Below are 24,281 nucleotides of genomic sequence, written 5' to 3'. Positions count from 1 at the left end.
CCCTTCTGTTTGCTAAGCGTGCGGTGGAAAATCTAACACAAAGCCCCACAGTTACTGCTACTGGCATGGCAAGCTCTATCCAAATTTGGGCTACAGTAGAGCTTCTCTCCAGTACAGCCCGTTATCACCACTGAGTGAAAACAGAGGAGAGGATTTGATCAGCTCTGACAATGTGGGAGTGTGATGCCCTATGTAATCTCTCTGTGTATTGGGAATAAGAAGGATGTGCTGATGGTGCGTCAGAGCACGTAAACAGTAGACCTAATGAGCAATAGAACAGCCACTGAAAAAGGCAATTTTATCTACATAGAATAGAAGTAGATAAGAGTTGGGAAAGATTTAGACTTCCTTCTCAGTGTCAAAAAACTTACATCTCCAAGGAGCCAAACAGCTGTGGTCCATCTTGAGATTATGCTAAAGCATGAGGTTGTGGGGGAAATGAAAGTGATCCAAAGAGTTTCCATTGCAATCACTGTAAAATTACAAACTCTGAGAAGGAAGGAGGACACAAGCACGTTGCATAACTGATCTGTGCATGTCAAACAGGTCCATGTAAACACTGAATGTGGATACAAACAACAATCTGATTTGGAGATAATCAGGTACAATGGGAAGAGGAAGTTCTGGACTTCTTTAAAGGTAACTGGTTTGAATTATACTATTCAAAACATTTGCCAGAGCTGCATTAGTCAGAACACTTATTCCGCTTTTGAGGATGCGCTAGTAAGTCAAAACATGAGTAACAGTTACATGAGTAACATTTACAACAATGTCCAACTTTTCCAAGAGGTTTGGATGGTTTTACACTATTTAAAGTGGATTTGCAATCTCTCTCTCGACATTGAGAAAAGCAATCAAAAGTCAATGATAGGAAAAGCACCTCACCCGTAAAGATGACAGAACTTTCAGAAGTTTTCTTCTTATATGTAGAATCACTTGTTTATTTTCCGCGCATGAGCTCAGATCTCAGATGGGTTCCGTAGAGCAGCGCATTGGGAAACTATCAAAGCTTCATCTTTCCAACAGACGGAATGGGAGAAAGTGACTGGTGATTATGTGAAGTTTTGATTTTCACCGCCCACTGAATGGGAACCTGTAAAAATTAGCGGTATAGGTGTGGTGGGAACCACCTTCGTGAAAAATATAAATTTTAACTGGTAATATTATTGAAAGAGACTTTATTTTATTTTATTTTTTTCTTAAAACTACATTTGTTGTGGTAAGTTTGTAATTTGCTACCTGTTTGAACATTATCCACGGTGTTTGCCTGTATTTTTATCTATTTATTTTAACTATTTTAATATGGTTGTAAAAACAACTTTAATAGTTTTAGTTTGGTCATTTTAATTATATTTAGACAAACGTATAATCACCATGCTACACATATATGGAAAAATAAGGTCTTTCAAACAAGTATGACCGGTTGGTTGGCTATTTTACATTGCGTTGCGTCAAGCTTTTTCTGTGACGCCTCTAAATGCAAAACTTTGGGAGCAGCGCCCTCTAGTGTTCGCTTGAAGGCGCTGCTCTGAGGCTGTTCATAGCCCCATAAATGCGAGTGCACATACAGTACTGGAGTGTATTTAAAGGAACACAACTATACAATCAATGTTTAACTTTCCATTTACATGTGGAAAATGAATTGGTGTTCTGGTGTTCAATAAGAATTAACATTCCTAATTTGCTACATACCAAAGATCTAACTTTACAACCATTTTCAGTGCAGGAATAAAAGGAAAACACAGCAAAAAAAAGGCTTATGCGAGGACATGCTTTTAATTAGATTTGAAATATGCTACACATGCTATGATCAATGTAAGACACAATAAGAGGATACATTGCAGTGGAAAAGCGAAACAGCGCCTGAATGCATCATACAACCACACTGAGTCTTGTAGGGCTCTGCTTTTGTTTTGTCTGTCCTCTATGACAATGAGATAATCGGAATCAGTATCTTTTCTTTTCAGACTTTCACTGAAACATCCATTGGTTAAAATAAAATCTCCAGAATGTATCCAGTGAAATCACTGCTGCTGCTTTGGTGTCAGATGTGACAGAACTGAAATGTATGACATTAGAGAATTATTGTTGTTTTTCAGTGTTAGAGTCATTGGTTCTCAACAGGGTCAAGACAGGGTTGAAATAAATTAACATATATTTCTAAACAGTTCATATAATTCTAGCCTTTGATTATTTAGGAAATAAAAAAATTAAAAAATCAACAACGCTCCATTACATTATACAAATAAACACAAGTCCGCTTAAGGCCACATCCACTCTTATACATATTCAGTTGAAAACACATTGATTTTGCAACGTTTGAACTTCCCAGAAAATTAAAATGTTCTGTAGTTCCGCATACTTTTGAAAATGATGACATCAGGCAACGGAAAGCTGAGTTTTCAACTGAATATGTAGGATATGGCATAAGTCTATGAAGATTATCAGTCATTCCTGTCAACATAGAATGTCTTGTAGAATTTAACACTTTTACCACTAAATAGAGTGGCTTCATCATTTCTTTGCATTTCATGTTAAACAGTTCACATTCAAGTATTTATCTTTTTCATAAAACAGATCAAAGTAAAAATTACAGCAATGCGGTCAGTGTCAGATATTTGGTTAAAGAGAATGCAAGGATTAGAAATGTTTTAATTAAAACCTTAATTTGCAGTCTGTTGTTGTCTGAGTAAATGAACACATACAGTACACAACTAATACACATGTCCACCAAGTGCATGTGTAATAAAAATAAACCAGAACCAAAAATGATTATGAGTGACAGATAAAACAAGTTCTCAACAAGTTGCAAACTGAGATTTTTCAGAACACTGTTTTTTAAAGAAAGGCCAAAGCTTAATCATCAGCTTAAGATAAAAGCGGTACAATGACAGACAAAAAGTCTTCAGCAGCCTGGACCTTAATTGTCCCCCAAGGGAAAGCAAAACCAAACACTGCAGAGATGCATGATCCAGTGGGAGAGAAGAATGGTCCAATGAGGAGACAGAGTTGTCTAATAGGAGGCAACAGTGATCCGCTGGGAGAGCAGAAGGTGATGTTTGAAGTTTGCTCGTTTGTGAAAGAGAGATCACACAGTGTAGTCCAGCTCTGCATTCGTCTTGGTGTACATTTCATAAATGGCATCAACAGTAGCTGTGAAGTTTACGAGGAACTGCCGTACTTTATCCAAGCATTCTTCGTCCTTAACCTCTCGCCCTTTAGACAGAGCTTTGAGGAAATCTGACCTGTATGGAGCTGCATATAGTGCTGCCTATAAGAACGAACAGGAACAACCTCAATAGGTTTTTCTAACTATTTACCTGTATAGTCATGAGAAAAATCTACATTTCACTGCTTGGAAGATGAACAACAGTGCTACAAAAGATATTTTTAACAGAAATATTAAACATTGTCAATTTCCAAATTTCAACTGATTTTGATTTTAAAATGAAGCTTACTTTAAAGAGCTTTTGAACAAGCCAGCCATGATATTTCTTCAAAGCCATCTCATACGCTTTGGTGACATTGACTCTGATGAGGTTAGGGTTGTTTTCATCCTTTTCCCCATCTACGAGGCTCTGGAGAAGAACCTGGATAAAGCGAAGACCCCTAACAGAAAAATAATGTAAACAGGATTCATTTAAATGGAACTGTTGAAACCGAATATTTTGCCCAAAAATATGGCCCAGGAAGGTGCGTTGTGGCAGGTTTGGCATCCATGATGCCAAAATGCCATTGATTTTTGCATTTCTTATAATCAATCACTAAGTGCCATATCTAACACAAATGAGATTTGAGAGCTATGGAGGGGGGAACATTTTCAGTGAATAACAACTTAAATTTTGGACATATGGCTTAAGAAAACTTTTAATACAGTGAACAAGTCATATGGTCTACTTTTATTGTACTTTTAAGGCCTTTGCACACAAAAAGTGATGCGATATGAGAGGTGAATCGCAGACGAATGGCCCTTGCGCATCGAAAGCGACGCGAAAGACCGCTGTTAGCACATTAACGCCTTTGCATTAAGTGCCGCTAATCGACAAGCAATTTCACTCCGGTCTGCTTTGAGCTGGTCTGCCATTCCCCTATGACGGATGAGAAGAACAAGTACTTGACAAGCAGATCGAAAAAAGAAAACAGACTTCCTAACAAGCTGCAGCAGTGATGAAGACACATTTGAGACACTTCACAAACTATTTCAGTTCACCTGCTGGATGAGTTGACTGGCAGTATTATCATATGTACGTAGTCTGAGAGGTGATTAGAAAGAATCGAGTGTAATACAATATACTAACGGTTAAAACATGTTATCATTTGGAACAATGCTGATTACATGCCACTGCCAGGCATTCTCTATACACTTGGGTTAATTACATTTGTTTAAAATCACTGTGTTATGCACACACATATAATGACTGTTGTGACAGATGTTGTCAATTGGAACAATACAGATTGTATCTTATTGCATGTATTTCTACATGTGGTATGCATTTGCTGAAAACTTGTTACTAATTAAACTTAATGACATTTAAACACTGAAAGAGTCTACATAATGCAAGCAATAAAACACAGGTCTCACCCAACAAAACTCATCTTCAATCTGACCCATTATTACATAATTTAATACTTGCCAATGACAGCACAGCTGTTAACGACAATTAACAATTGCACGTAAATAACGATTTTGTGGAAACACCACATTGTTTTTGATATACAAATGCATTTTGATACAATGACAAACAGTTCGTTAGCATTAATGTTATTAATATTTGGTGAGGAAAAACACTTAAGATCCGTAAAGTTTATTAAAAAGGTAATACAAAGGAAAATATACTGTGATGTATGTTATATTAGAGGTATAAGAGAATTCATGGCAAAAAAAATGCTTTAAAGGGATAGTTCAACCAAAAATGAAAATTCTCTCATCATTTACTCACTCTCATGCCATCCCAGATGTGTCTGACTTTCTTTCTTCTGAAGAACACAATTAATGATTTTTAGAAGAATATTTCAGCTCTGTAGGTCCATACAATGCAAGTGAATGGGTGCCAAAATTTTGCAGCATCAAAAAGCACATAAATGCAGCATAAAAGTAATCCATACTCCAGTGTTTAAATCCATGTCTTCATAAGCAATATGATAGCCGTGAGTGAGAAACAGATCAATATTTAAGTCCTTATACCTAGAAGTTCTTCTCCCTGCCCAGTAGAGGGCGATATACATGAAGAATGTGAATCACCAAAATGTGCCAGAGCCGAGCCGATATGAGAATTTATTTTCATTTTTTTATAGTTTTTAAGGCATTTATGAAAATGAAATACAAGTTCTCGATGCAACATCATGATTTCTTCCTTGAGTTCCTTCAGCATTTAATGGCAAAGCAGATTTCTTTGCTTTAGTGCCATCTGTTGCGCTGGTTTTGGTAACTGAAGCATCTCTTTTCACGTGATCCAAAGCTCATATTTTATTGGACAAAGCATTTCATCGCCCGTTGAAGAAACAAAATGGACACACTCACTGTTAAAAAAAGAAAAAGAAGCTTTACTTTGTTGGCGCACAATTCGGCGTGAATGTTTGCTCCAGGTGTGAATGGCTCTTTTGGAATCCATTGTTTCGATTCAAAATGTTATTTGAGGTGAGAAATCGCAACAAAGATTCACGTTTATTGTGCATAGGCATTTATACTGCTTTTTTGTCTTTGTTGGAGCTTGACAGCCCCAGTACCCATTCACTTTAACTTAAAAGAACAAAAAAAAGCTCATAAATACTATTTCAATTGCAAAACATCTCAGAATAAAGAAAATCACATCGTTTTGGAATTATTAAAGTGAGTAAATTAACAGAATTTTCACATTTAGGTGAACAATTCCTTTAAGTGTAGCGCATTTTTATTTTAATGGAAGTAAAAAATGATATAAAAGATACTAAAAATTATATAAAATATATCTTTCAGTTGCAGACACTGTTTTGAAGCTCATTCATTTATTACTTTTGTTTTGATCTGTTTGTGGATTATTCTTAGTTTAAATTAGTGCAAATGAAACTTCACTTTAAAAAAATCTTTAAAATCCTTCCTTAAGTGTTTCACTTCTCAAAAATCACACACACACACACACACACACACAAACAACACACACACAAAGTTTCAGGCCCAGGCTTGCCTTTTTAGCCACATGAGGGCAAGTGTTGCTCCTACTTTTGGCCACTGAGCTCCATGCATCTCCTTCTCTGCTTCCAAAATCTGCTGCAGGGTTTTAAACCTGGTGGGGTTGGTGTCATACACGGCCTTGATTTTCTGTAAGAAGCATCAGAAGGGTGGGTGGAGTTCTGGTTGTAAAAGTTATATAGTTTGATGCTTATCATCAACCACATATGTGTCACGTGCTGAACTTACAGTTATGTTACCCGCAATATCAGCCTTGATAGGGGAGAAAACTGCAGAACCAAGGCAATCTATGCAAAGATGAGAAGAAAATGAGAGAATGCAGCATTCTTTTGCAGGAGCTGTGAAGTAATCCTCTTTTAACATGCAAGAATCTTACAGGAATGTGACAGATACATGGTAAAAGTATCGTCATTTCTGCTCCCATGCAAGAACTCAGGGTGAACTCTGACATTACCGCCTTTAAAAAACAACTCTGAATAATTAAGCATGCTTAGTGAGCATGACAGATTTCTGAAAGCACCCATGCGGTTCATTAAAGTTTCAGAACCTCCAATTAACACACTGAGAGTGAATCTATTGCAGGTCTGATAATGAAATAAACACCATTGGAAATGGAAACACCGCAGCTCCATTCAATGTTTCCATTCCTAACAAATTACTGTAAATTAGTTGACAAATGCTGTATTAGAGTTCTTGTTTTACAAGATTTTGCAATTGTTTATTGTGGAATGGTTACTCACAGCCTAGATTTTAAAAAAATAAAAGCTTTAGAAAGTAATATAGTACAGCACGTGTTTCTAAAGTGAGAGTAGTATCTTCAAATGCAGTAGGAATATTTTCTGCAGTCTGGGGTAAAAGCCAACATGGACACCTGGGTCATCAGTGAAGTTGAACCATTGTACTGTTAGCAAAAGGAGCCTCTCTGGTTACAGCGGATTCCAAACAAGCTCCTAAACTCAGGCTTTTTCACTGTGAATGAGTACATTAGAATTTCCACACACACAAAAAAACAAAACACACATTCATTCACATGTCTAACAATGCCACCCCACCCTCCTGCTCTTTCTGGTGTTTATACTTCACACAGTTTTTTTGTTTTTTTTGTTTTGGTTTTGTTTTTGATAATGTGTGAGTGCTAAACCAGGGCAGGGAAGCCTAACTGTCTTTCTGCGGGAGTTATAGAAATCCATAACACAACCCATTTCCCCAATCACATTGTGACATCACACAATCAAACAGATTTCTCCAATCACAATTAATGAATATTTCTTTAATCACTGCCTGAAATTACACAATTATTGTTGAATTCACTTGTTCTTGTTAAACTTTGTTCTAGGGTGTCACGTCAAAGCTTTTTCATCTTATCAGTCATACCCAGTTAAAATGACCCTTTTCAGGGGCAGCCGGAAAAAAAAATAGAAGAGAACATTGAGAGCTAATCGGAACATCCCAGGCTTGGCGTTTCAAGTGGCAAATGAATTTCAAATGCATTTGTCATATTAAAACCAAATGAGGCTTTGAACAAAGATGTTCTGATGTTCCGTTCTACCAGTGAATAGACCAGGGCAACTCAACACCAAACTAATCAATTTTTCTCAACTTGAATTCGAGGGCAGCGGATTAAATTATGCATGCAATAGTTTTGTGCCCTGCTTTGTCAAAAGAAATTTGATCCAAAAAAAGATTAGTCCTCATAGCCACACAATGGCTTCTGCTTCACAGCTAGGCTTTGTAAGACTTTACTATCAACTTCTGCACAACACTTTTGGATTTGATCAAGAGTGGAAAATCTCACCCCTGTTCAAGGAGTTGGAAAACCCATGAAAATCCGATAACATGCACTTGGGAGTTTTAAGTAATGCTGATTACTGTAATAAAAAGTATATTATCATGTAATGGAAACACTTTAACCTTCTTTTTCTTTAATGTCTTTTGAATAGATATGAAAGGATCAGCATGCTTGCATTTCATTGTTACATGGCCAATAAGGAGTATGAATACAAACATTAAACAATTTAAAATAGCTATTTTAGCTTAAAATAATGCAACAACTGTTTTAAAAAAGTACTTTTCGTCATTGTTGTCGATAGGTTTTAAACCAGTTACTGATAGATACAAATAAGATGGAAAGTGTTATGGAAAGTTAATAAAATAAACTTTAAACCTCAAAATGTTGCCTCAAAGATCATTTGAAAAACCAGCGAATCAGGCCGGGTCATGACAGCCCATGCGTTCACGCTCAAATCAGAGCTCACAAACTATGACAGATGACGGAAGGACCTACCGAAGAAAGGAGGAAGATGAGACACTGCCTCAAGAAACGGCCGGGTTTCCACTTGTTTGTCGGCTGGAAGTTGCCGGAACTGGTGCTCCATTAGAAGAGCCATGTTTACCTGAAGTTGGCCAAAATTATTTTATTTTATTTTATTTTATTTTTTTGCCGACAAAATAAGACGAGGACAACAAAGAAGGAATTAAAGACAGAACCCGGAACTTCCACCGGACAGACAGCTCTTTTACTATTCCAGTTCTTCTGCTACTTGTGGCGCTGAACAGTTGGACTGCCCCCTGAACCGCCCCTTTATGCAAATACATGCGAACTCTTCGCGGAAACGTTCAACAGGTGGGTGCGGAAGAGCCAATCACATCACTGGAGGCGGGGCCAAAACTGTTAACGTTTATCGTTTATAAACTGATTATGATTTCAGCTGAAGATGCGCTATCCCATGAAAAGGCTTCCACCAAGTTTTGATTTTCCAGACCAATCTGCATTTATTTTCTCTAACTATTACAGAAGCAAACTATTGCGGCATATTTATTTTTTAATTGGAATGAAAACGAGGCTGTGAGGGATGTGTATAACTGTTGTTTAAATCGGTATGCTGACGAAACTTTGAAGACATTTTTTTTTTTTAAAAATGTTTCCAAACAATTTTTAGTATGTAAGCAAAAATTTGTGAAAAGTAGATGTGATCTATCTGGGACATTGAAGAGACTGTGACAAAGCTGTTTCATGGCAAGCCAGTCCACTCTGTGGCCAACTTTGAATGCTCTCTGGCAGCTATTTTTCATGGAGACAAGTGGCATAAAAGTACAGTTCCTATACAATTGAATGAGAAAAGACAGAAAACTCCCAAACGTTTGGTCGTTATTACGATCAAAATACACATTTCAAATCAGCAGTTCAATCTGACAACAATGGTATCATAAATTGTGCTTCTTCGGCTCAGAACACGCTAAAAACGCTATCTTTTTATTTTTATTTTTCAGCCTGGTCCAGCTTCTGCACATGAGCATTTCCAAGTTGACTGACAAGCAATATCTGTATCTACTGTAAAATGTGATTGGCTTTTTTACCTGTAAGGCGGGACTTCCTTTCTACATCAGCCATATTGGGAATTCCAATTTCTTCTGTTCGTTTTAATACAAGTGTACCGTCTCGGGGGAAAATAGTCTCTGACTGTAGTTCAATCCCTCACAGCCTCGTTTTCATTCTATATATCTCATATCTATTATACTGTATGGTGCTACTCTGTATAAAGTCTATTGAAAAACAAGCTATAAATTACTTCTCTATGGATTACCTTCATAGGCAGATAAAAAAGGTTCAGGTTAACTATTTAATACAAGGTAGAAAAAAAAAATCTAGATCTTTTGCTTTTTCCTTCTAGTTAAGAATCGCTTCTTACTTCTGCTTTACTATTTAAAGGGAATACAATAATCAAAGAGCAGCTCAGGTTTGAATCTCTGCTGAAAGTTTAGGGCCTCACCCTGTTAATAATTAAAACGTCCTTTAACCAGCTAATGACGTTAGACGTTTAAACAGGGAGTCTTTCTGACGACAATTAGACACGATTATCTGGTCACCATTAAATATTCACATGCAATGTTTAATTCATTCACAGGTAGGGCTTGACTCACAATGACCCAGAAAGTCATGTCATTCTCTCTTTATTAATACTGCCACCAGAGCCCGCTCTTAATTCACACCTGAACTGATTGTCTGCTCATTTTCAATCAAAATGTAATCTTCTAAAGATGTAATCTTCTAAAGTGTTAGTCACTGCTGTCACCTTCCATGCATGTCCAGATCAAGAGAAGACTAAAAGTCAGATTCATTCCGACTTGTGAATATTATGGAAGGGTCAACATGCCTGAATTCTTGGGACTTTCTTCCAGAAAGTTTCTGTTCATTTTGAAACTGAAACATTTTAATGGCCACTGGGGGAATGGCCCATTATTTTGAATAAAAAAAGGTGGCGAGTGGGCCTTTTACCCCACACCTGAGGTAAAAGGCTCCTTCACTTGGGGTAAAAGGCCCCCAGGGGGTTATACTAATATAGTGTAGATAACAGGGCAATAGTTATAGGGCACAATTTGTCAACTTATGCAAATACGTTTAAGACAGCAAGATGCTTTTTTGAGTAACAAATTAAGATAATTCTGATTCAAAATAATCACTTCAGAAAAGAGTGCATAATTTCTTGTTCATTTCAATCACATTTGACATTTCATAACATCTCAAGTATTCTATTAACAAATTAATCTCCATTGTGATTGGATCAGTCAGTGTGAGCCCACTTTTAATATTTTTCATAACAAATCTATTTCCCCCACTTAAGAAAAAACAATGTGTTTTATAGGGGCCTTTAGCCCCTGCAACAGGGGGGCTTTTTACCCCTAATACATTCCTTTCACTTATTGGACAGTTATTAATTTTCTATTATATATAATCACCTAAAACAAAATTGAAAATGACAAATAAGTATTTTGTCTCAAAATAAATGTGATAATTTTCAGGATTTTCATAGCTACATTTACTTGCTATATTAATAATACATTTTAAATATTAGATCAAATTGCCTCAAAATCAACCTTCAGACATTACACGCAATGATCTCATGGAACAGGAAAATATTGCAGTGTATAGTGACAAACAGGTGTTTAGGAAAGTCCTGTGGTAGTTGTAGTTTTTGTATAAAATCAAACGAGCATTTTAGGGGAGCCTTTAGCGCCATTGTGCCCTACTATTATTGCAATAACATGTTTATTACTATGTTAAGTAATCACGCAAACATTCATATTTGTATTCTGTAAAGATCATGTGAAAGCATTTAATTTGTACTTCCATTCATTCTGATTCATCTAGAAGAGTCTTACATTACACTCTTGTTTGAGCTGTATTGAAAGTGAATTTTTATTGAATATTAAATATTGAGTTACTACATTATTGTAGAAATGTGTGAGTGTTTCACATGCTACATAACCCACAAGTGCCACTGAAGACACTCTCTTCGCTCTGTCAACTCTGAACTCAGTCACCCCCTGCATCCAAAACGGCATAGATGATACCTTTGAAGAGCGCTTCGAAGGGAGAACAATAACGATAGCCATGCTGTGAGGTCGTTTAGAAAATAATTTGGATGATCACTCCTGAATGGAACGCATTCCACGTAAAGACGAAGACCGAGCGTATTGTTTGATCCTGTCTGCAGTTGTTGTGCCTAGCTACAAAGTGGGATTTAACAAGAGAACATCTGATTGTTTTAATGTGTATACTGTTGAATTATATGCCATGTTGATGGCATTAAAGTGGATTGAACAGGCTAGTTGCAGCACTATATTAATATGTTAATATGCAGTGATTCTGTGTTGGCAGAAGCATTAATACAGGTACAGGCAGAGTATCTTGTTTGCTAATTCAAGAATAGTAAGGCAAGGGGAAAATATCACATTCATGTGAGTCCCAGCACATTCAGGTATCATGGGAAATGAGAGAGAGAGAGCAGACAAATTGCCAAAGGAAGCAGTCAAAAAGGAAATTGTTGAAAGGCATAGTGTGGAGAAAAGTAAATAAAAAATGCCAGCAGCGTTGGGATAACGCAATAAAAGGGAGACATTTACACTCAATCCAAAACAGAGTAGGTATGTTAAGAAGTAGGCGAACAAAACGGAAAGAGCAAGTAACAACAAGCAGGCTGAGAATTGGGCACAGTATCCTTAACAGTACACTTTACATCATAGGAAAACATCAAATGGGTGTATGTGATCAGTGCCATGAGGATGAGACAGCTGAGCATATCCTTAATGTCATGCAGGAAATTTACACATGAAAGGCAAGAAATTATGACCAATTATGGGAAATAGGGCGGGTACAGGACAATATTAAAAGTATATTAGAATGTGGAGACAGTGATCAAGGGAAGAAATATATATTTAGTTGTTTAAAGGACGACTGGACTGGAAAGAAGGCTTTAAAATGAATGGACACTGAGGGAGGATAAAACGGAAGGTCAGGTGGCAGTAATGCAACACTGTGGATGTCAACTGCCGTAAAACCTCAAAGAAAAAGAAGAAGAAGATTGTTTGTTCCTCACTGCTCGCCGTAGGTAACCAGGAAGTATAACCGTAACCAAGTGAAACGCTTCGCTTTTGTTACTGTTTTGTTTATGAACCCGCTGTCGTTAACTGCTTTTCTTACAAAAAACATTACAGTATTCACTTTCATATTACACATTTATATTAGAAGAACACCACAAGACATTCACATCAGTGTGGTAAAGTAAAAGCTTTCATCGTGCGTTTTCAAACTGAGTTGGCAAGCAGAGTTGACATTTTTTGCAGTGCAAGCGATTATAATACGCGTTAATATAATACGCGTTAATGTAAACATTAATGTTTTTACAATCACTGCATCTAAATAGATAAAACATCGCTGACTAGGTCAATGAAGTATTGCATGTAAAGTCATATCCTTAAAAGGCTGGTTGTGGTCAGAAATAAAGCTTGAGAACTAAACTCTGCCTGCACAGACTGGTTCAGCAGTCTAGATCCATGGCTTTACCGACGCTGTCGGCGCACTGGTCCGGTCGAGTGCGGGCTCTGGAGAGGCAGTTTGTGCGGCAGCGGGAGCAGGAGGCTCGTTGGAGGCAGCAGTGGGAGCTGCACTCTCAGTACTTCAGAGAGCAGGAGGTCCGCAGCAGCAAACAGGCGCAATGGAGCTCACGGCAATCCTTCCAGCGCAGGTACTGATGAATCAGTAGATTTTCTTGAAGAAGTACAGTTGAAATTACACTGGCGGCCAAAAGTTTGGAATAATGTACCGATTTTGTACTTATAAATAAATAAATTGGTACTTTGATTCATCAAAGTGGCATTCAACTGATCACAGTGTATAGTCAGGACATTAATAACGTGAAAATTTACTGTTACAATAAAAAATAAAAAAAAATACTTAAACTACTTCAAAGAGTTCTCGTCAAAAAATCCTCCACGTGCAGCAATGACAGCTTTGCAGATCCTTGGCATTCTAGCTGTCAGTTTGTCCAGATACTCAGGTGACATTTCACCCCACGCTTCCTGTAGCACTTGTCATAGATGTGGCTGACTTGTTGGGCACTTCTCACGCACCTTACAGTCTAGCCGATCCCACAAAACCTCAATGGGGTTAAGATCCATAACACTCTTTTTCAATTATCTGTTGTCCAATGTCTGTGTTTCTTTGCCCACTCTAACCTTTTCTTTTTGTTTTTCTGTTTCAAAAGTGTCGTTTCCTTTGCAATTCTTCCCATAAGGCCTGCACCCTTGAGTCTTCTCTTTACTGTTGTACATGAAACTGGTGTTGAGCGGGTAGAATTCAATGAAGCTGTCAGCTGAGGACATGTGAGGCGTCTAATTTTCAAACTAGAGACTCTGATGTACTTATCGTCTTATATAGTTGTTCATCTGGCCTTCCACAACTCTTTCTGTCCTTGTTAGAGCCAGTTGTCCTTTGTCTTTGAAGACTGTAGTGTACACCTTTGTATGAAATCATCAGTTTTTTGGCAATTTCAAGCATGTTCTCACCCAAAACCGATTGGGTCGCATTGTTTTGTTCCTCAAAACAATGATTGACTGATGAGTTTCTAGAGGAAGCCGTTTCCTTTTTCGCTATTTTTGACCTAATATTGACCTTAAGACATGCCGGTCTATTGCGTACTGTAGCAACTCAAAAACAAACACAAAGACAATGTTAAGCTTCATTTAACGAACCAAATAGCTTTCAACTGTGTTTGATATAATGGCAAGTGAGTTTCTAGTACCAAATTAGCAATTTAGCATATTTACTCAAGGATAAGGTGTTGGAGTGATGGCTGCTGGAAATGGGGCCTGTCTAGATTTGATCAAAAATGACTTTTTTCAAATAGTGATGGTGATGTTTTTTACATCAGTATTGTCCTGACTATAGTTTGTGATCAGATGAATGCCACTTTGGTGAATTAAAGTACCTATTTTATTCGAAACAGCAAAATCTGTATATTATTCCAAACTTTTGGCCGCCAGTGTATATATGTCTTTTAAAGGAATAGTTAACCCAAAAATTATAATTCTCAAAATATTTACTCACCCTTATGTCATCTGAAACTCGTATGACTTTCTCTCTTCCACAAACACAAACAAAGATATTTTAATGGAGATATGATTTTTGTTTGCCCATACATTGCAAGTGAATGGTGATCAAATTTTAAAGCATCAAAAAGGACAGTGGTTTAATCCATGTCGTCTGAAGTGACCCAATCAGTTTTGGGTGAGAACAGACCAAAATACAACTCCTTTTTCACAATAAATCATGACATCAGCAGCCTCCTTGGTGGTCATGATTTCAAGCTCGATTACACTTCCTAGTGCCATCTAGCACTCTGTACATGCGTCAAGCACTAGGAAGTGTAATCAAACTTGAAATCATAATCGTGCCTACAGACTGCATAGCAAGATGTACAGTGAAAAAAGGAGTTTTAAGAAGTATTTTGCTCTGTTCTCACCCAAAATTGATTACATCGCTTCAGAAGACACAGATTGAACAACTGGAGTCCTATGGTTTACCTATATGCTGCCTTTATGTCCTTTTTGTTGCTTGAAGATTTGGTCATGATTCACTTGCATTGTATGGACAAACAGACATCATAACTCGATTAAAATATCTTTGTTTGTGTTCTGCGGATTGTGCAGAAGGAAGACAGTTATACGAGTTTGTGACGACATATAGATGATGAGAGAATTATCATTTTTGGGTGAACTATTCCTTTGAAGGTGCAAGGTTGAATGGGCCTATATGTATATTTGTATTATTTATTTATTCAAAGGTGTATTGTATTGCCATACAGTAATCTAATCATAAATTTTTTCCTTTAAATTCACACACTACCCTTGTGTGATCCTTCCACAGTCATACAATGACCTTCGAATCTTAGTATCTTCTTGCCAAAATACTTGACTTAAAGGAATACTTCACCCAAAAATGAAAATTATTTCATCATTTACTCACCCTCATGCTATCCCAGATGTGTTTGACTTTTTTTCTTCTGCAGAATACAAACAAATATTTTAGTAAAATATCTCATCTCTGTAGGTCCATACAATGCGTGAACTACAGTGGTTAAATCCATATCTTCTGAAGCAGTATGATAGGTGTGGGTGAGAAAAAGATAAATATTTAAGTCCTTTTTTACTATAAATCTCCACATTTGACCAGCCCCGACCAGTGGGTGGCTGAATGTGAAATTCAAGTCAATTCCACACCAGAATGTTGAAGTGAAAGTGTAGATTTACAGTTAAAAAAGGACTTAAATATTGATCTGTTTCTCACCCACACCTATCATATTGCTTCAGAAGACTTTTATGCTGCCATTATGATTTTTATACCTTCAAAGTTCTGGCCACCATTCACTTGCATTGTGAGGACCGACAAAGCTATGGTATTCTTTTAAAAATCTTCGTTTGTGTTCTGCTTGTGAAAGTCATACACATTTGGGATGGCATAAGGATGAGTAAATGATGAGAGAGTTTTCATTTTTTGGTGAACTATCCCTTTAATACCTTGTAGGTGTTAGAAGGCTCTTACTTTTTGGGGTTGAGCAAAGATGAAAAGTATGAAATCATATTCAAATCCTAACATATATTACCATATTTATCAGTAGACTGTGCCCAGTACAAGCTATGATGTGTGTTGTTACAAACTTTGTAGCTTTATCCAAATTAAATACTAATGAATTAGGTACTGGTACATTATCTGAAGTGAAATAAATCACTTTATCCAAATTGTATCCAATTATACATTTAATTGTGTTCCACTTTCTGTGGTGTCATCTGCCTAGTGTCAAGCTTCTGATCGGATGAATAGCTTGGTAAGACTTTAGAGTTTTTAAAAAATATTTTAATTCTCAGTTTCACTTAAATTTAAACAAACTTAACTGGCTTTTGCATAAAAACAAATTAAGTAACTAAGGATTTGATGTGGCTTTTTTTAGACTGCATTGCAAAGGCAAAACACAGTAATTGCACATTTGCACCAAACTCAGTTCTCATAGACTTTAGCCTAATCTGTCCTGTGACTGACAGGTTTGGCTCAGCTATGCTCAGATTCAGAGAAAACACTGAGACAAATTTATAATCCATACTTGTCTGGGGGGAAAAAACAACAACTTTGAAGCCATTTTTCTCAGCTTCACTGTTGGCTTACTTGCTATGTTTTGGCTTTGTAGGGCAGTATAATAGGTTTAAAAATCTCTTTTCTCCTTTCATTGGATTGTTAGTATGTCAGCATTTCAACGGGAAAGGATGAAAGAGGAGAAGCAGCGGAATCTGGAGGAGCGCAAGGAGCGTCTGAGGATGATGCTCCAGGAGGAGAGAGACCAGCTGGAGGCCGAGCTCAGAACTGTTCTCCCAGACAGGGCCACGCTGACCAGACAGCTGGTGGAAAAAACAGACACCCTCCGCTCTGCCAGGGAAGAGAGGAGGAAAAATGTATGTATGTTTAAATATTAAAATATATTTTTTTAGATTTTATGTTGTCCCCAGACCCCTCTTTTTACATATAATACATATATGATTTATCTTCTCCAGCTGGCACAGGAATTACTGAAGGAGCACTGGAAGCAGAACAACTCAGAACTGCGGAAGGTCAGAGATACATTAGTAATGTAGATGACTTGTCAGTTAGTTATGAGTATTTACAAAAGGTAATTTTCTAAGTGCCTGTTTTATGTTTGATATCTGCTGATAGCTTTAGTAGACACAGTTAATGGAAGAGGGCTCTGGTTCTTAAGGATTAAGCAAATATACTAAGATTGTGTGAATTTGTTTTTAATCCCTCAAATCAAGATCAAGACGTGACTGTACTGTAAGTTAATAGGGCTTGTGATGTGTTTCTTCCATGACTGATCTGTAACTCTGATTTCGGGATTTGGTTCTGTACACCACTTGTGAGCCATTGTTTAATCAGTCTTCTGTGCCCACAGGTTGAGTCAGGATTGCACAAAGATCACGTTGTGAGCCAGTGGCAGGTTCAACAGCAGGAGAAAAAACAGGTAAACAAGGTTACAGGAGGTCTTAAATGCCAGTGCAGCCATGTCGGCTCATGCACAAGTGCTGCCCAGTTTAGCATCATATAACATTAAAGGGATAATTCACCCAAAAATAAAAATTCTCTCATGATTTAATCACCCTCATGTCATCCCAGATGTGTATGACTTTCTTTCTTCTGCAGAACACAAATTAAGATATTTAGAAGAATAGTTCATCTCTGTAGGTCCTCTCAATGCAAGTGAATGGGTGCCAAAATTTTGAAATTCCAAAATCCATATAAAGTGAGCATAAAAGTAATCCATATGACTCCAGTGGGTAAATTCATGTGTTCAGACATGATATGATAGGTGTGGGTGAAAAACAGATCAATATTTAAGTCATTTTTAGGGGGCAATATGCAAGAAGGATGTGAATCACCAAAAACTGAAGAAGAATGAGAAAGTAAAAGAAAAGTGGAAATTGACTGATCAGGAAGGAGAATTTATAGTAAAAAAAAGGACTTAAATATTGATCTGTTTTTCACCCATTCCTATCAAATAGTTTCAGAAGATATGGATTTAACCACCAGAGTTGTCTGGAGTACTTTTATTTTGCCCTTATGTGGATTTTGGAGCTTCAAAATGCTGGCACCCATTCACTTACATTGTATGGACCTAAAGAGCTGAGAAATACTTCTAAAAATATTTGATTGTGTTCAGCAGAAGAAAGAAAGTAATAGACATCTGGGATGGCATGAGGGTGAGTAAATTATGAGAATTTTCATTTTTAGGTGAACTAACCCTGAACTAACATCTTCACTTTTGTAAACCACTGACATTTACTATGTATGAATCATAATATGAACAACAGTTTGGGGAAATAAGATTTTTTTTGTTTTGTTTAACATGTTCAGTGTTTCTGACTCTTTGACAAAATATTAGTTCTGACATTTAACTAATTTACCACATTTAACTAAATTTGTTGCAACTCATAAATACACCGTAACTGTGTTCTGTATCCCTCAGGCTGAAGAGAGAGCTCAGGAGGACAAACGGCGTGTTGAGAATGAGTATGAGAGGGCCAGACAGGAAGCTCTGGAAAGAATGAAGAAAGAACAGGAGAAAAGAAGACAGGAGGAAATGAAGAGAGCGGAGGATCTCCGTAAGCAGATGGAAGAGCTTAAACTACGAGAACAGGAAGTAAGTAATTAGTATTACTAATTAGTATCTCTTTTAAAGGAAAAGATCTTAGAATAAAATAAAAAATAGTGTGTGTCACTACAAAACACATGTTGTTTGTGTTTATTTTTACATTAAAGTTGGAACTCACTGCTGCACTACTGGAACAGAAAATATTAGATGATATTTCACATGAATAGTAGCAAATAAACACATCAAGTCACAAGAGGCCATAGGCATGATGATCTAAGACACAATGCAAAGGGAAGCTTTTATATAACTGCGGCAACAACAATATGACAATTTTCAAAAAATATTTATATTTATTAAAGGAAAAGTTCACCCCGAAATGAATCATTTGCTCACACCATTGCAGATGTGTTACTTTCTGATCTTCTGCTGATCACAAACATAGATATTTAGAAGAATATCTCAGCTCTGTTGGTCCATACAATGCAAGTGAATGGTGACCAAAATTTTGAAGCTCCATAAAGCACATAAAGGTAGCATAAAAGTAATCCATAAGACTCCAGTAGTTTAATTCATGTCTTCTGAAGTGATCCAATCGGTTTTGGGTGAGAACAGACCAAAACATTACTTCCTTTTCACTGTACATCTTGCTATCGCACCATCACGATTTCAAGCTTGATTACACTTCCTAGTACTTGATATATGCGCCGAGTGCTAGATGGCGCTAGGAAGTGTAATCGAGACATGGATGAAACAGCTGGAGTCGTATGGATTACTTTTATGATGCCTTTGTGCTTTTTTGGAGCTTCAAGGTTTTGCTCACCATTCACTTTGCATTGTATGGAACTACAGAGCTGAGATATTCTTCTAAAAATCTTCATTTGTGTTCTGCAGATGAATGAAAGTCAAACACATCTGGGATGGCATGAGGGTGAGTAAATGAGAGAATTTTCATTTTTGGGTGAACTGTTCCTCAAAAATAATTATCAGAATAAACTGTTCTTCCACCAAGTAATAGAGTTTATCATAACCCTAACTGTAGGCTGTTTACATTTGCCATGCAACGCAGTATCGGGCCGCATCATGTAGAATTCAACTGATGTGCATATTGACATTTTATTTTACATGTCTTCGTACATGACTCATTCAATCAGAATTTAAAATCAGAACTATCTGTTTTATATTCTGCAATTCATTTATTGTATGTGTGTGTGTATGTGTATGTGTCCAGGCTGAGCATCTTAAGCAGGAACAGGATGCTCTGATGTCACAGTGCTGGGAGCTCGAGAAACTGGAGGATGAGAGGAGGAGGATGGAAGAGACCAGGAGGAAAACTGAGTTTGGGTAAAATTATTAGACATAATAAGAGACCTCCTTCTGCACACCTGCTTTTGGCTAAACCATGTTTCTCTACTCCCATAGGCATTTCCTGACTCGGCAGTACCGGGCTCAGCTAAAAAGAAGAGCACAGCAGGTGCAGGAGGAGTTGGTAAGTTACAGAAACTAAACTAAAGATTTGACCCCCCCTTTTGTTTTTTTTTTTGCCAATACTTTCTGTTCTATGTTTAAATCATAAAACTGAATGAAGGTTTGAAATATATGGACTCAGTGACTGTAATTCCATATGTGTCCACCAGGAGGCAGACCGTAAGCTCCTGGCTGCACTGCTGGAGGGGGAGATGGAGGAGCAGAGTCTGGAGAAAGCCAGGAGAAAAAGAGCGGTAGCGGACGCTGCCTGGATGAAGAGAGTCATAGAAGAGCAGCTCCTGCTTGAGAGGGAGAGGGAGGCCGAGTTTGATATTTTATATCGGTGAGCAGGGTCAAGATGTTTGATTAGACACTAAATACACTCCTACCTGTAAGTTAAGCTCATACTCTGTTTTGGCTTTCCACCCATCAGGGAGGAAGCTCAGCGTGTTTGGGAGAAGAGAGAGGCAGAGTGGGAGAAAGAGAGGAGAGCCAGAGAGAGACTCATGCGGGAGGTGAGACAGAGCACAGCGTGACTGAGGCTGATGGCCAACAGATCAGCAGTCACATGATCAGACTGTGCTTTTCCTTTCTTCTTATTTTCTTATCTTGATGAAGCCACTGCTCTTTGCTTGTATACCACATGTAAATAAGATGGTGATTATATTACCACTTTTAAAGGTGATACCATTACATAACTGTAGAATTCTAATTTAATATCTAATTTAAAGGTGGAGTGTGTAATTTCTATCCCTTGGCAGCACATAACAGATTTGCAGAAACAATGTTGTATAAAAAAAAATATGTTTAGGAACTTCCGAATCCCGCAGAGGCAATTATTATAATTTTTTGTCTTGTTTTACTGAGATCATACTGTACATTCACCAAGCACTTTATTAGAGCACTTATTCATGCAATTATCTAATCAGCCAATCATGTGGCAGCAGTGCAGTTCATCAAATCATGCAGATACAGGTCAGAAGCTTCAGTTAATATTCACATTAACCATCAGAACGGGGAAAAATGTGATTTCAGTGATTTCGACCGTGGCATGATTTGTGGTGCCAGACGGGCTGGTTTGAGCATTTCTGTAACTGCTGACTCCTAGGATTTTCAAGCACAAAAGTCTCTAGATTTTACTCAGAATGGTGCCAGAAACATCCAGTGAGCAGCAGTTCTGCGGACAGAAACACCTTGTTGATGAGAGAGGTGAACGAAGAATGGCCAGACTGGTTCGAGCTGACAGAAAAGCTATGGTAACTCAGATAACCCCTCTGTACAATTGTAATGAGCAGAATAGCATCTCAGCATGCACAAGACTTCGAACCTTGGGCACTTTCTTAGGACCATAGTGTTCCTAATAAAGTTCTCGGTGAGTGTATTTCATGCCCTCTGTGGGCTGTATTTTTGAAAACAATCATTATTTTTGCAGCTGTTACCGTAGGTGCTGGCAATGGCCAGGAATTACATACTTCACCTTTAAATGAGATACTAATTAGAATTAAACAGTTATGTAATGGTAATAAACATAATTAATTCCCTATATGTTCACAAATAATATAGTTAAAAAGCTAGAATTAAGATCTGTCTGTTTGGTTTAGAGATTTTCTTGGACTATGTTTGGTAGGTCCTGACGGGACGTCAGCAACAATTGGAAGAACGTATGCTGGAGAACAGGCTGGCGAGGGAGGAGTCTCTGAGGAGGAGAGAGGAGCTCATCCAACAGCTGGAGCAAGACAGACTCACCCTACGCCAGGAGAGGGAGGAGCAGGAGGGAGCCCGCACAACACGCATGCACGACATCGATGCACATGTATATAACTTAGTAATAGACCAAAATATTGGTCAGGCCAATTAATTGTATGGTATTGGTTTATCGACATCGGCTAATAACTGAGCCGACTGGCTTATTAAAAGTGGTCATTCTACTTACAGCCTTGTCAATGGATAATCAAATTTTCTCCATTCCAAAAATTAATTTCAGTAAATACTGTGTAAAATAAGCCATAATATCTTCATAACAATTTAATAGGCCACCCTGCTCTCTAGATATGACCAGCATCAGTATCGGTCGACCACTAATTGTAACACTACTCAGGCAGAATATTGATTTACGCTTTATAGTTTGTGGTTTAAAGATGTTCAGGGGTTTTTAAAGAATGTATTTGTCCAACAGGTGGAGCAGAGGCGCAAGGAACAGTGGGAGGAGCAACAAAGACGTGAGCAGGAAGAAGCACAGGAAAGGGAGGAGCTTAGGCTGCAGGAGAAGGAGCTTCAGCTTGAGACACAGAGAATTATTCAACAGGGTTACCAGGAGAGAGTGAGTCAAGATTAGTGTTCATGAAGCCTCAGTGTTTATTTGAAATTAGTCAATTTAAAGTCCAGTAATCAAATCTTTTTTTCATCATGGCAGATTCACGGCAGACCACGGTCAGCATGGACATAAAAGCGCTTTACAGAGGAAGTTCAATCTTTATGCCACTTCCCCTACTAGATGCTTGGAGTATCTTCGAGCACTGTTTTTGATTCATAATCAGGGATATCTATGTCCATGGTGACTTTATATCCTGGTTTAGAGCCAGTTCTCCTGTTAGAGATGCTTTTAATATTAATGGATCATAAATTGTTTATGGTCATTTATGATTTACATTATGTCTGTAATAAAATAGTTATGTGGGAACATTCTCATTTTTGCATATGCATCACACTATTGCTTGCTCGTAGGTTTGTTTTTATGTGCTTTATTTACAGATCAATTTCAATGCCAACTAAGGTTTTTAATAAAGAAAATTGATCAACTGCGTTATAACTGGCCATTACCAATCAGTGCAACTATTAATATGCAAAAAAGAAACATGAAGTCTACAATGCAAGTGAGTGTTATAATAAACAAAGCTGTCTACACTGTAAATGGCCTGCTTCTCGGGTGGAGTGTAGCTTTGGTGCAAATAATATTGAGAGTCTTAAGTGAAATGCTTAGATTTATGTTCTTGAATGGTCCTTTTCTTGAGTTTCAAAGCAGACAGCAAGCGCTAAGATAAAACCTCTAGTGTTAAAAGAATGCTGTTGTAATGCTAATTTCAAAATGAATCCAGTTTTAAGATTAAACTAAAGTGCTAATTAAAATAGCACAGTGCTATTTTACAGAATTAGAGGAGTTTTGTAGGAAAAGGAATAATCCCAGATGAGGTTTTGTTTATTTATCAGTTTATCAATATGGCCAGAGACTATTTATTTCGTAGAGATGGGCCATTTCCATTAAAATGAATGGGAGAACTTGGAATGCCCAACCAAGCAGCTCCAAGCACCCAATGTTCAACGGATGTAGAAAGGAAGTCCCGCCCTTCAGGTAAAAGAGCCAATCACCTTTTAAATATAGACATCACCTGTCAATCAACTCCAGAACGCATGAGCATTAGCTATACAAGCCGGGGAAATTGCATTTTTTGTGTGTGTGTGTGTGTAATTTGAGGTAAAGAAGCACAATTTATGATTCCAGTGTTGTCAGGTTTTACTGCTTATTTGAAATATGTCATTTAAGCGTAAGATTGGCAAACAGTTTTTGAGATTTCAGTATTTCCCCATCCCCATAGAACAGGGGTGGGCAACTATTTTGGTAAAGGGGCCACATCGGGCTTTAAGTAGTGCATAGGGGGTCACATTGTATTGCTTTTGAGATACAATGTTCTGCATTTATGTGTTTTTTGTATCTTTTAAGCCCAGAAATAGTTGTGTACTTAATTTTCTGAAGTGCATATGTGACTATTGAGACTATTCTGCAATTGCCTAAAGTGTTGAATTGCTCTACAAAGGTAGATACTTTTCTAACAGGCATTAAAAAAACTGAATAAAGGCTGAGCTTATTATAAATTATTTATTTTACCATCTCTACATCCCTGTTAATTTATTATTCAATTTAACACTCTCTACATCAAGGTTTTAATGAAAAACAATCGAAAATTATAGAACTTTTAATGTTTGTCGCAAAGCAGGCGAGTTTACATATTTTATTCTCAAAACATTACCCGTTTACACGCTAAAAGTGTCATGATGCTGGTCTCATCAATGGTTTGACTTTCCATTTAGCACACAACTGAATAAAACAGGCTGCATGACTATGATAAATGATTACTGCAAGAGTTAGATTAACATACAGGTGCGAGGGGACTTCATAA

At 37.4% G+C, this 24,281-nt stretch overlaps 3 protein-coding genes across 4 annotated transcripts in view; 1 reads left to right on the top strand and 2 right to left on the bottom strand.

The window, feature by feature from the left end:
* Positions 1 to 1,143, bottom strand: part of LOC127434669 (transient receptor potential cation channel subfamily V member 4-like) — a 31,487-nt gene extending 30,344 nt beyond the window's left edge. For both annotated transcript variants that reach the window (XM_051687564.1, XM_051687573.1), the window contains exon 1: positions 886 to 1,143. The gene's annotated coding sequence lies outside the window, so the exon portion shown is untranslated. The remainder of the gene's footprint in view (positions 1 to 885) is intronic.
* Positions 492 to 22,786, top strand: LOC127434676 (trichoplein keratin filament-binding protein-like). The gene is made up of 13 exons (XM_051687587.1): positions 492 to 639; positions 12,982 to 13,194; positions 16,741 to 16,951; positions 17,051 to 17,107; positions 17,446 to 17,514; positions 18,517 to 18,690; positions 19,871 to 19,983; positions 20,062 to 20,128; positions 20,277 to 20,449; positions 20,540 to 20,621; positions 21,734 to 21,919; positions 22,283 to 22,426; positions 22,520 to 22,786. The coding sequence occupies exons 2-13, from the start codon at positions 13,004 to 13,006 to the stop codon at positions 22,550 to 22,552; spliced, it is 1,500 nt and encodes a 499-aa protein (XP_051543547.1). The 5' UTR covers positions 492 to 639; positions 12,982 to 13,003; the 3' UTR covers positions 22,553 to 22,786.
* On the bottom strand, positions 1,758 to 10,192 carry LOC127434684 (glycolipid transfer protein). The gene is made up of 5 exons (XM_051687600.1): positions 8,454 to 10,192; positions 6,398 to 6,456; positions 6,165 to 6,298; positions 3,459 to 3,609; positions 1,758 to 3,271 (listed from the first exon to the last, which is right to left on the bottom strand). Exons 1-5 carry the CDS (start codon positions 8,554 to 8,556, stop codon positions 3,089 to 3,091), a joined length of 630 nt encoding a protein of 209 aa, XP_051543560.1. The 5' UTR covers positions 8,557 to 10,192; the 3' UTR covers positions 1,758 to 3,088.
* Positions 22,787 to 24,281: the final 1,495 nt, after the last annotated feature.

Source organism: Myxocyprinus asiaticus, chromosome 4, assembly GCF_019703515.2.
Source record: "Myxocyprinus asiaticus isolate MX2 ecotype Aquarium Trade chromosome 4, UBuf_Myxa_2, whole genome shotgun sequence".
NCBI lineage: Eukaryota > Metazoa > Chordata > Actinopteri > Cypriniformes > Catostomidae > Myxocyprinus > Myxocyprinus asiaticus.
Note: the sequence above shows the minus strand (reverse complement) of the source record. Positions and strands in the feature narration are given on the sequence as shown.